Source organism: Manacus candei, unplaced genomic scaffold (assembly GCF_025592945.1).
Source record: "Manacus candei isolate 608988 ecotype Guabito, Panama unplaced genomic scaffold, ASM2559294v1 h1tg000017l, whole genome shotgun sequence".
Classification (NCBI taxonomy): domain Eukaryota; kingdom Metazoa; phylum Chordata; class Aves; order Passeriformes; family Pipridae; genus Manacus; species Manacus candei.
The window spans coordinates 19,487,177-19,500,056 of record NW_026138065.1 but is presented as its reverse complement, the minus strand read 5'-3'; the positions used below and the strand labels follow the sequence as shown (position 1 = coordinate 19,500,056).

The window sequence follows — 12,880 nt, the reverse complement described above, 5'->3', positions numbered from 1 at the left end:
GCCCAAGGAGAGGGCTGACTAGCAGACAAGAAGAAATCAAAAGACTTCACCTAGCTGATACCACCAAAAGCCAGGAGCCAATCAGACAGAGCTCAGACTGAATTAGGCTGTACTGATGATCTCTTCTTCTGTGCCCACATGTAAAAATGTATATACATATGTTAAAAGACAGAATTACCTTATTTCACTGTGAGTATACACACATTTTTAAGGTAATATATTACAGTGTTTGAAGAGCTGGCTAATGACTGAGAGCACAGTGAGATACCAGCAAAGAAGATAAGAATTACAAACCTACTTGCATGTGTAGCTCCTGCTGCAGTCCACAAGAGTTGTATGAATATGCCAAAAATTATCAGAGAATCACAGAACACCTTGGGTTGGAAGGGACCTTAAAGATCATCTAGTTCCAAACCCCTGCCATGGGCAGGGATGTCACTATCATGGCTTTATTCATGTAATTTTAGCGAAACTGTGCAAGATGCATCTCTTTTGAACACACCTTCTGAACTTTCTGTAAACTGCATCAGTCCTAAAACTGTAGTTTAAACTTAAAATTCAGGTTGTTTATTGTCGCTTCAAATTTTGAACAAAATATTGATCTCCTATATTTTTACAACAGTTAGTTTGATAGTGATACTGAAACACAAAATATTTACAAGTACAGAGCGACCTACTGCTCATGCAATAAGTTATCCCAAGTATGTAAAACAAATATATTTCAAGTGTATCTTCATATTATGAAAGATACACTTGTTCACATGAATGAATAGATGCCACAACAAAGCCTTTTGGATTAAAAAATATTCTTGTTTTAACCTGGTTGCTACATAGCTATGGGAATTCATTCCTCTAAAAGCTTCACTCTTCAAGTTTTGAGTGGTTATAAAAAAAGTTGGCAGCATTCTCAGTTTTTATTGAGTATGCTTACACTAACAACTGGAGTGACACACTGGGAAGAACTAGGATTAGATTTCTTCCAGTATATCCAGGTTCAAGGACTATATGTACACACCATATCTTCATGAGCAATAAAGTTAATACAGATCACAGCTGATCATCAGATACATAAAGACAGCTCACCACTGGAGGACCTTGCAGTTGGGCCTTCCAGATCTAGTACCAATACCCCAGGTATGCAACATCAACTAACCAAAAGGTCTACTTAGGTACATCAGGATTGAGCTCTAATATGTACTTCAATACTTCAGGTAGCAACAAAAGACAAATTTGTACCAAAAGTAGCCTCTTCTGCACATGACATCACTAATTAGACTTACCCATGAATATCAGTGCAGTAACTGGTTGTTAAAGACATTTCAAGGAAATATGTGTCAGAAAAGATGATTTCTTCACAGAAAAAATACACAGATATCATCACAGTTATAGCAGAAAATAGGAAAATGAAGTGGACTGACCACTATATCACATCAACAATTAAAAGAAAAATCTTCATAGTTTGGTTTTTTTTTCATAAAAGTTGTTTTACATTATAGGGTGTTCGGTTTGAAAAGCATTTACAAAACTTTTATTTAGGTTGTTTGAAAAATTCTGTGGAAGAATTTTGACTACAGTCCTCATAGTGTGAAGAAGTTTTCTGACTGGTTTAAAAAATAATTCACACTTACTGGGAGCTTGTTTCAAAGTTAAGGTGCCATAAAGATAACTACGGTAATCTGAACAATCTGAAATCCTACTGTAACAAAATATTTTTTTTTAAATTAGTGAGATGCAATATCAGTGTCCATATAACACTGCACAGATCTTCAGATTAAAAAGCCCTAAAAAGTTGCACTGAATGGCACTTCAGAACACTTAACTGTTTTCATTTACCTCTGGACTAAGAACCGCTGTGCTATCACTTGGCACATCCTCTTCGTATCCCTTGTTATGAAAGCTTTCTATTTCGTGCCCCGTGCTTCCCTCACTTGGGCACTTATATGAACATCTTGGACTGTTGCTACACTGGGAATATTCACATTTACTGTCTCCAACTTCAGAAGGCGTGCAGGAAAGATGAGGAGAACCGCTGTCATCCTGATATGGAGGCGGCTGCAGTTCATCTAGCGGAGGTGTTCTTCTCATCCTCTGTATGCAGTTTGCTGAGAATAAGTGAAAATTCTTTACTTACTTTCTGATTACTTACTGTTGAAACAGTTCTGTGGAAAATGTAAGTCTAAATGTCTGGAAAGAGTTTTTTAAAATCTATGTATGTCTTTTTTTTTACTTTACATTTCAAATCAGATGACAAACACTACAGAAAAAAAATTTGTTAAAAATGGAAATGAATTATCTCAGATGAAAGAAATTTAGATAAAAGCAAAGTTTTAAGTGTATAGTCAGAATGGATTGTGTAAACCATATAGAAATAAATATAGCACAAATATGACATGACAAAAATTCTAGGCTTGGACTTCAGTGATGCTTACCTTGCAAAAACCTTTGGATATCTTAAGTCAGATTCTGTGCAGGTGGAATGTAGACCAATTACAGAAGCAAAATGCACTCCCTAAAGCCACGATATCAAACTGATCACCTCCCATGCAGTTGCCCACCAGGGAGATATCAAATTGAACTCTGAAGACAAATAAGGTACTAATAAAGGTAGCCTTTCACACAAGTAAACTCTGCTCACTGGCGAATTTAAAAAGTGAAGCAGTGTCTCAGATCCTTTATTACTTGATAAGGACAGCTAAAGGGTCTGGAAGTTAGACACTATATCAAGTGGTTAAAGACAGTGGAAAAAGGATCATGAGCAATCTTGTGCTTGGGATGAATACTTGATACTGACATCTTTGCTTCTCACACTAGATAGATAGATAGAAATGTGGTTATACATCTCCTCAGAAAATAAACCTGATACACGGCTACAGATATAGAAAGCTAATTCAAAATAATTACATTTCAAGTTTTCATCTCATATTTTACTATGCAGCATTACACAGTTGAACAGAATTGGGAAAAGACAGCAAGGTGTGCAGTAGCCTAAATAAAAGGAACATCAAGGATAGGTGATGACCTGTGTCACATTTTGTTTACATCTTCTGTAGAGGTTTTAACGAATATTTCAATGCTCCTCACACATAGAATTACCTTTTCCATAAAAATTTCAAAGCAAAAATGTTTTCTGGTGTCAGAAATTCTACTTTCGCTCACAGAAAAATCTACCACACAAGGAAGTTAACAAAAGTATTAACATTAGAATAACGTCAGCTTTGATTTCAGATTCATCTGAGAAAGAAACTGATCTTTCCCACATAACAAAGGTGGTACGTTTTAGTTTCATCATCAAATTTTTGTATCCAGGATTGCCCTGACTGTGTCCTAAATTCTCCAACCTTTTAACTCCTTCAGAGGTAATCACCAGTTGTTCAACATATCATATAAACAGACTGAGTATGCATAAGAGTTACCTTTATGGAAAAGGCCAAGAACATAGTCACACGGCTCTCCTAGGAAACAAAGAGTCTTAAGCAAAAGGCTCTCTTTATCTCTCCTTTCCTTTGGAAGGCTGGGCTGTATGTGACTGTGGCATGCTGGAACACTTCATAGCATCTAAGACTTGATGTAAAGCCCAAACCACCATGGTTTGGGTGCACACTGCCCATGGCAAGCACTCCCAGACAGACTGGCTACAGGGGAGACAATGTGCACTGCTGGGAAAGGACAGGACAGCTCATTATGGAGCATATCTACTGCACATACAAATACAGGCCTCAGAGATAATGGGGGATGCAGGGCTCTTCTCTATTTCAGTGGCCCTTAACAGAACACCTCTTAGCTTTAGCTAAGGGAAATGAGTAATTAAAACACTCCAATGAGATGAAACCACTGTCAGGAACCTCCTCTTCTCTGATAAACCCATCAGAGTCAGCCTGCCATTCGGAGTGATTCCGAATTGCTGTTACAGCGCTCCTGCTCTTAGTTAGACCAGTGCCACTAGCTCTTGAAACTTCAATCCCATGGGGTTGGAAAGCAAAACAGCCAGCAGGGAATCCTATTCTTGAATTGCAGTCATCTGTCTAGCAGATAAACACAAAATCTTACCTACGAATATCAGATAACTTTTGCCCATGAAACTAGGTTGACATAATATTAGAATCTAAACTGGTGTTTTAATAATAATACAATAATAATACCTATCCATACCATGAAAACAGGGCTTCCTTCTCATAATTTATATAATTAAATATTCTAGCAAAGACAGAGTAACATTTCTGCTCATTGTTGCTAAAAGGCAACAAACAGCATTATATGAAACAGTAATCACCATGCAGCCCTGAATTTGATATCTTTCTTTTCACTTGAAGTCAATTCTGCAAAGACTTTTTACCTCCTAGCTTTTGCACAGTCTAACAATATGAAAGTGTGTCCAGGTAGCTATCAACACCATTATTGTCTTACATGAGTAAATAAATGACTGTGTGACTCACTTTTTTCACTTTCATGAACTCCATTACATATCCCTATGGGAAAACTCTACAGGCTGTGTGACAGAAAGAGGTGCTTTTAATGTAGGCAGAAAAGAAGTGAAGAAAAGAAAATTCTTATTAACCAGATGTGATTCAAAAATCTCAGAAAAAGCTAAAGCCCTGGGGCAGGTTTTAACTAATACATTTTTGAAAGTTTAGTCTATCAAACCGAAATAGCACATACATTCTTAAAACAAGGATCTGGGATTAAAAATCTAAGGACACCTCTGTCTAAACAGGCACAAACTGGTTTTGAACAAAAGTTTTACCTGCATAAAAAGATATCAAAGTTTACAAATTAATTTTTAAAATGAAAATGTCTCATTTTAAATTATTTTCCCCCTTCCCATAGTAAATGATGCAATAAAATAAATTTTTTGGTACAACTCTGTATATAATATATATTATATATATATAATAAATATATATAAAACTACTGAAGATTTTAATTACATTAGGATATTCTAATGACTGATGATATCAAAGACAAATGATACCAGTGAATACAGCAACATGAAATATCTGATACTGGGTATTTTCCTTAAAAATTGCACAGAAGGAGCAACTAATTTCAACAATCAATCTGTCAACACAATTTTGCATATGCATCAAAGTTTAACACAAAAAATCACTGCTAGTGCCTGCTGGGCTATCACTGATTGTCTGGAGGAAAACTTTTGGAGCCGAAAGAAAAGCATGATCTGAAGTGTTTGCATATTTACCTGTCAAACCCCTGTCTAAAACATACCTTGTACCTTTCATTTAAGGCATAAACTTAAGACACAGGTACACTTGTGCATACTTTTGTACTGTGACAAAGCCAAAGAACACCCTCCAAAGACCACTGAGCGTGCCTAATAACATCTGCTAAAGAGTTACTCTTAACAAGCGAATAGTTACACTGAAAATCTAAAATTAATGGTTGAATTGTTTCTTTGCACATTTCCAAAAACACTTTCCGCTCTCAAATCAGATAGAAAATAATTTTTGCCAATTCCCCCAATGAAATAAATAATATTAAATTACCATAGCAGTTTGCACTAGACAGGATGAAAAACAAGCCACCATACATCCCAAAAGTGGAAGAAAGATACAACCACAAAGAAACCAAATCGGGTTTTGAGGTTCCTACCAGAAAATGCCAGAACAGAGAAAAGACAAATAGAAAGAAAGATCTCATATCCAGCTTTCCAGCCCAAGTATGTGAAATGACTTTGCATTCTCATAATATGAGTGAAACTAAATTTGTTTAGTAACAAAGATTTGGTAAATTCTACCTTGAGAATTCAGCATACTGCTGCCAATAGGCAGATTTGAATAATCAATTTTTAAAGGGTTAGTTGCTTTAATAAAAATTTTCTTCCTTCCTTAGCAGGCTGGAAAAACACTCATATAGTGGTAATAGTAAAGGCCTTGCTTAATAGCTAAACAAATCTGAACTGTAAGTGAAACACCTGAGAAACACAAGCAGATTAGCATTTTGCTGGTACACTCAGAAATTGCAGCATGTAAACTGTCATTGGCACATTTAAGTCAAAAGTAAATAAATATCTTCTTTTTAGTACTGTTTGTTAAACAATGAAGGATAATCTCTTTCCGTATGTCCCTTCAGGACGTACTGCAAGCCATCATACCTAACACATACCCTGCCATCAATCTCAAGAGACTGTCAGCAAAAACTGACACAGCAACAACCTAGGCCAAAGTGAGTATTCCTGGAATAGCTATGAGCTATGAGTCAATAGCTATGAGAAAATACACAAACTTTTTTGCTGTGTGGAATCAAAGTTTAGAGATGCAAAAATTTACCAGAAGAAATGCTTTGGGTTTGCAGCTGCTGTCTGAGCTTGCTAATTCCAAAGCTCCTCACTTCTCATCTCTATCCTGGTCTCTTCTGGACCATGCTAGGCTGCCCAACATTTTGGCACGTAACAGGTCATGTTCTTTCTTTTCCATGTTTCTAGTGTTTAGTCTTTGCTATCTTAATAATTTTCCCAAAGGTTCTCAGCAACAGCACAAACTTAGCCCTCCTTAGCCCATATTTCCTGAGTAATTCCAAGAACATCTATCTCTTAACATATGGGTAAAGAAATCATCCTTGTGCCTTTAATTCCCTTGTTTAATAAGCAGTCATTAACTACATTTTTGCAAGTTCGATTTTCTCATATATATTAATTCTTTAAAAATTCCCACTAATGTGGGAGGCAACGTTACCCCAACAGTTCTTTTGGAATCTGTTTTCCAGTTTCTTTAAAACAAATAAGCACTATATAAATTAGTAATTTTGGCAAGTCAGATTTTGTAATTTTTAGAATATCTTCATATTCCAACAGTACCTTTTCTTTCTCTAATACCTCTCCGCATACACTATGCTACATGATTATTTATTTTTTTAATCGAACGTAAATTTCAAGTTTTCAAGCCTTCAAGGGGTTCTATGTAAATGTTAAGACAATTTAAATAAAACATAAAATGAAATACATGTTTAAAAATTAAAGAAACCTTTCTTATTCTGAATGATTAAATACCCTTAGAGATTTCTGATAAGCAGCACAGACAGTCCAAATGGAATTTTCATGTTTGAACTTTTCTACCATCCAAAAATATTATGTTGACTGAATTACCCCATATTACGAGGAGTATAAAATATAAAACATTAAATATTGAATAAAACCTCAAGCCTCTCCTTCCTTTAAAATCAAAAGCTTACATGCATCTTTGTGACGACAAATCCCTTATTATTTCACAATATAACAAATTATCTAGGCATTATTCTATTTCTCTTCCAAAACAGTTATGGCATGAGGCTTGCTTAGCAAAAAAAAGGGGAATATAAGAGTGGTATGGGGTCATTATGGACAACAGAAAAAAATTCTTTATGAGATTTCCTTTTGCATTTGCCACATTTTAGACTTTTATTCACAGTTGAACTATCTTCTACATTAGGCAGATGTTATCACCAGATAACAAAAAAAATAATCATATCTCTGGTTGGGTGGGGTTTTTTTCAATAAAAGATAATTCTGTTTCCTAATATTTAGAAAATTCCAGACACTATGAGCTTAATTGCTGACCTGTGGAAATCAAAACAACATTGCTGCCATTTACATCTGATGTCATGTGAAGTTCTTAGCACTGCATTTTCCTCACCCTCTAAGGCTAATGCTACTAGTCATTGATGTAAAAAAATGTTCTCTTTTGCTTTTTATATAAAAGTAATCCAAAAATATAGAATTATCTTTGTGTCCAGTCATTAAAGTTTCAATTTTCTTCCACAGGAAAGGTCTAAGAATGACTGAAATTACTGAAACATGCATAGTTTTTGGTTTGGGGTTTTTTTTAATGTGTCTGTTTACATCTTTAGCCTGCGGAACCGGTTGGTTTTGTTTCCAGACAAAAGAAATTTGCTCTTTTCTGCACTTACTAGAGCACTGCTTATTTGTAAGAATTTATGGTCTGTTTTATAGAGCAATATTGAAAAGCCCTGCACTGGTGAAAAATTCTTTCTCTTTCCCGAATTAGCCCAATTTATAACATTTTAATTATAAATATATTCTTAAAAGCATTATAGTGAACCAGCTGTCAAAGACATTCTTTTGTTTCCTTCCCAAATATTTTGGTCGGCTTTCAATGAAAATTATATATTAGCAACTATTGAATTAATTTGCTTTCAATTTAAGTATCATTTTCTGATTCCTTATACAGTATTTCTATTAATTTCAATAGGAAGGAGTTCTGCTACCTGGTTTTGGATTTATAATTTTCACTTGTCCAAAATAATGCTTAAACCTAACGGTTCAATATTTTAATCTTTTATTGATGTGAATATCAATGCATCAAGCTTTCCAGAACCTCTTGTTTTCTGATACTACATCCAGCTCTTAAAGCTTTGCGATCTTTAAGAAGTGAAATTGTGAATTTGACTGCCTTCTTTTCCATAATTATATTTCCTTTGGTAAAGCATTTGTTCTAAGTATGCTCATTCTGGTAGAAAAACTTATTTTCTGTTCCATTTAGATGCCGGTTTCACTTTTACTACTTTTATAATCAGCCAACTTTCCTTTGCACTACTTTTCAGATCACTACATTGGTTAACTTCTTAAACGAACAGGTGTTTCTGTGCACCTCTGTCCACTGTTCATTTCTTCCAAATTATCAAAATTTTGAGAAAAATATCACTTCTAAAAAGATAAGGTAAATGAATTCATAGAATCTTCCTTTTATTTTTTCTTCTCTCTTTTAGAATACACTAGAAGTCCTGCTTGCTGAGGGTGATTGACAACCGGCTTTGAAATCTTAAGAGTATCTTGGTGACAAGGAAATGCCTTTTATCATCTCTGTGAATTTTCTCCCAAATTTGGCTTTTTCACCAGCATTTACAAATGCTTAAGGGAAATTCAGAGCTTTACAGTTAAAAGCTTTGAAAACTCCACCCGCTGTAAACAATCTCAGGCCCCTGAGAATCCTCATTTCTCAGCAGTGTGTGCACACTGGCATCCCCCTCGTACCCCTAGATGGTAGCAGCTGGATGTGGGCTTCAGAAATATTTTCCTGTCATTGGTGTACTTCATTTGAGTGCAATTACCACTTTAAATTATAGCTCAAAATCCAGTCCAGTTTTATACTACTACAGCTGCGGTATTAAGCACTGGAGCTGAGCAGCAGGATAAAGTGCTGAAAAGGTGAAAAAGATCCCACAGAGGTCTAAAATCAATTCCCAGTAAAGAACTGTAACACACAGCTAATATTCCTGTAATGTTCCTGCTCTCATTCTATTCGGTCTCAAATGAGGAAACAAAGTGTGATTAGAAAGCAAGATTAATGTGTTGTGAGTATAATTTTCTTTAACATACTAATGTTTTTGTGGTTCATTTCAGGCATGTTCATTTTTATATTTGACAAAAAAAAAAAAACCACTAAAGTTTTCTAAGTGGTACAGAAAGCCCCCTGAAGATCTCAATAATTATTCATTTGCCAATACAAACAGATCTATTCAGCAGTATATACAGCACTTACATGGGTTCCTTAACCATCAGAATTCCATCACTCTTTTTTCCATACTTTTATTTTAAATAAGATACAACTACTCCCTTTAGTGGGAATTCTTTCTGCAAGTTCAAATGCTATAACTTTGTAGTGTCTTAAAAACAGCTTCACCTTAGTATCTGTTTTGTAATTTAAAAAAAAAAAATCTGTAAAGTTCCTTACTATTCTAGCTTTCTATTTATTACTTAATCCTAACTGGGGAAAACGAACCACGAAAGATATTTTCCATCAAGACCTGCTTCTAGAATAGGAACACAAAGCTTGTTTTGATTGCTTTGCCTTATTTTCACAGCAATTTCGTGTGCAGAGGATGCTCTGTTAGAGAGAGTGCAGCAATACAATAATTCTGCATGAACCATTTCAGTAGAGCATGAGTTATATTTTCTGCCCATCCACTTAAGATACATATATGATCCCAATTTGGCTATCTTGCAGCTGTTAATATATTATGGTGGACAATAGTAGTACTATAATAGTAGAAGTTAACGTTTGGCACTTTACAGATGAAGAACTAAAGTACAGGGTAAACAAAGAGGTAATAGATTGCTGTGAATCTAGCTCAGAAGTGCTCCTAATCACAGAAAGTTTCCAGTGAAGCGTAGAATTGAAATCAAATATTTTAAGACTAGTACTCTAGGCATTTATTCTATTTGTTTTTGTGGTTTTGGTTTTGGTTTGGTTGGTTGTTTTAAAATTTTTATTTATTTTTACTTCAAGCTTTTTAAATTATTATTAATCTAAAGTTCACCTGAAATGTATAACACCAACAAGATGGAAATCTCCAACTCACCAGCTTTTTAAGAGATATACCCCCACAGAATTTTCCAATATCATCAGCTTTGTAGTGGGAAAGAAAGAAGAGAAAGGATGAGGAAAAAAGTACAGGGAATAAGAGAAAAGGCAAAAGGAGAAAGTAGGAGCAAAGATTCAGAAAAAAAAAAGTGATAGGTTGTTGGTAAATGAACAAAGAAAAGAAATAAAGGGAGAGAAGTGTAGTAGATCTGTACAGAAAATGAGAAAAGGTGCAAAGAGAGAAATAAAAAAGATGATGCAAACAGGAATGAAAAATTACAAACGGGTAAAATAACAAAGCAAAATGACAGAGGAAGAAAGGTGAAGGAATGGGGAAAATAAAACAACATATGACATGCAAAAAAGTGGTTCAGATCTGAGAAAAAAGCAATGTCAACAGAGTAAAGAGATAAAAGAGAAATCAGTGATGTCTGATGGGTGGGAATATCCATATTTGTAGGTGAAAATCTGCACGACCTAAAGGATACAGCTAGTTACATTCCAGGAGCAGCAAGACATTTCCCACAATAAGCACTTATTTTTACATTTATATTTTAGATTTATCATTATTTTTCCTTTTAACAGGGGAGATAGTGGTAATTATTTATTCAGATCCTAAGATTCCAAAGCACCTTGATTTCTCTTATCTATTCAGGCACTTTTTTCCCTTCTCTCTTTGACACACTGGCTCAGTGACTTGCTGTAGTAAAACGGACTGTATTTCCTGCAGTATATCAGAGTATTTCTGTAAAATGGATTTCAGAAAAAAACAGAATTTTTTTTTTTTAAACATCTCTCATAACTTTATCAAATAAAAAGCAGCTAGAACCCAGAAGAAAAATCTACTATGATCTCAGTTTGCAGGAGTACCTAACAGGTCAACAGCAGAAGAAAACTATCTATGTATGCTCAAGAACTACTCTAAAACCTTTTACATATTAGTGCCTGTAGAAAGTATGCTTAGGAATGGCACTAGTACCACTTATGAGGCCAACTCTCTAGAAAAAGAAAGGCAAAATAGACACTGTGAAATTATAGGAAATGGAGATGCTTTGAAACCAAGGTATCTTTGCTTCACATACCCAGTAAGAGGGTTAAGAATTCACAGAAAAGGCACAGATTAAGCAGCGGGGAGCACATCAGTCTGTCCCACTCACTCCAGCAAGGCCTCAAACAAGTTTCTCCAGGTATAAAGAAACACAATTATTCAAAACTAAATTTCCTGCACTTTTTTGCGGCGCTTCCGAGACCTCCCACCGTCACAGACGAGCTGCTTTACTAGGCTTATATGTAACATGTGATGTTGCTGTGTTTCCATAGTTGTCATACAATTCACAAAATAGGGAATTTTCTGCATTTTGACAGGACTAGATGAATATGAGTCTGGCTGGTAAAGATCCTTCCATTCAGGCATAGCACCAGCCATAAGAGGTAAGCAAGAGCTTGTGAGGATGAGAGAAGAGGGGCCAAGCTGCATATTGAGCACAAAGGTCTACTGAATGATGCTTCAGACCTCAGCAAATAGCAGGAGAGGAACAGGTCTTCCAAGTCACCAACCCAAAGAAACAAAAGAGCTGAACAATCAAGGATCAGTCATTCTCAACCCATTTACCTTCCCAAAACACTATCTGGAAAATTGTGTTGCCATGAACATGGTGGTGTAACTGTAAGTATTTACAACACCAACTTACTAGCCATTGAGACAGAGTGAAAACATGCATCTCCATCAAAACTCATTTCTTACAGATCTTTCTTATACTAGCAAAAAATTTATATATCTAATTTGAAATTACTGTTTGATGCTGCTTGTTGAATAAGAGACTTAAAGGTGGTGCACAGCAGTTAATTAGTAATCAAAGTCTGACAGCTACAGCTGCAAAATGTTTGTATGATAATTTCAAAATTGAAAATTATTTATTTCACTCTACATGAAATTAGTGTACGCTCATTAGAAAGTCAGTGATTATCTTGAAAAGTACTACAGGAACATTTCAGTAGCTTTGATACAACAGCAGAAAATATACAACATATGTCTCCAGACCAATTACTATCACACCCTTCCTCGTAATTTGGTGTCAGCAAAGTTTTTAGATCTCAGCATTACAACTGAAAACTATTCAGCAGAATGATGTTTAACATGGTTCACAATCAGAATGTTACATTGCTGCATCCTGCATTAATTACATATATCTACCAGCACAGTACTTTCATTGTTAGAAACAAACACAAACACCAACTAGCCAAAAACTACACAGAAACCCAAACCCACTGCTACCACCACCAAAAAAACAACCCCAAATCCAGTCCCAAAGGAACAATAATACAAGGAGCAAAAGAGACTCAGAATACTTTGTTAACTGGTGACATGTTACTGTAGTATACTCGTTTTAGACAATGTCGTAACACTGAAAGTTTTACTGTGATAAAAATAATATGTCAAGACTTACTTTTACATTAAAAGCATCCTAACGATAGTTTACACACACAGAGAGACATATATTTAAACATACATATGCGCCCCCTCCTGAATGCCAAGTATCAGTTAAAGGAAAAATTTAAGGTTTATGAAA

The 12,880-nt window shown here is 35.2% G+C and overlaps 1 protein-coding gene across 1 annotated transcript in view; it reads right to left on the bottom strand.

Annotated features, from left to right (window-relative positions):
* Positions 1-12,880, bottom strand: part of SYT14 (synaptotagmin 14) — a 64,036-nt gene that overhangs the window by 29,432 nt on the left and 21,724 nt on the right. The window contains exon 4 of the mRNA XM_051783135.1: positions 1,834-2,102. Coding sequence (XP_051639095.1) covers positions 1,834-2,102 — 269 coding nt within the window. The remainder of the gene's footprint in view (positions 1-1,833; positions 2,103-12,880) is intronic.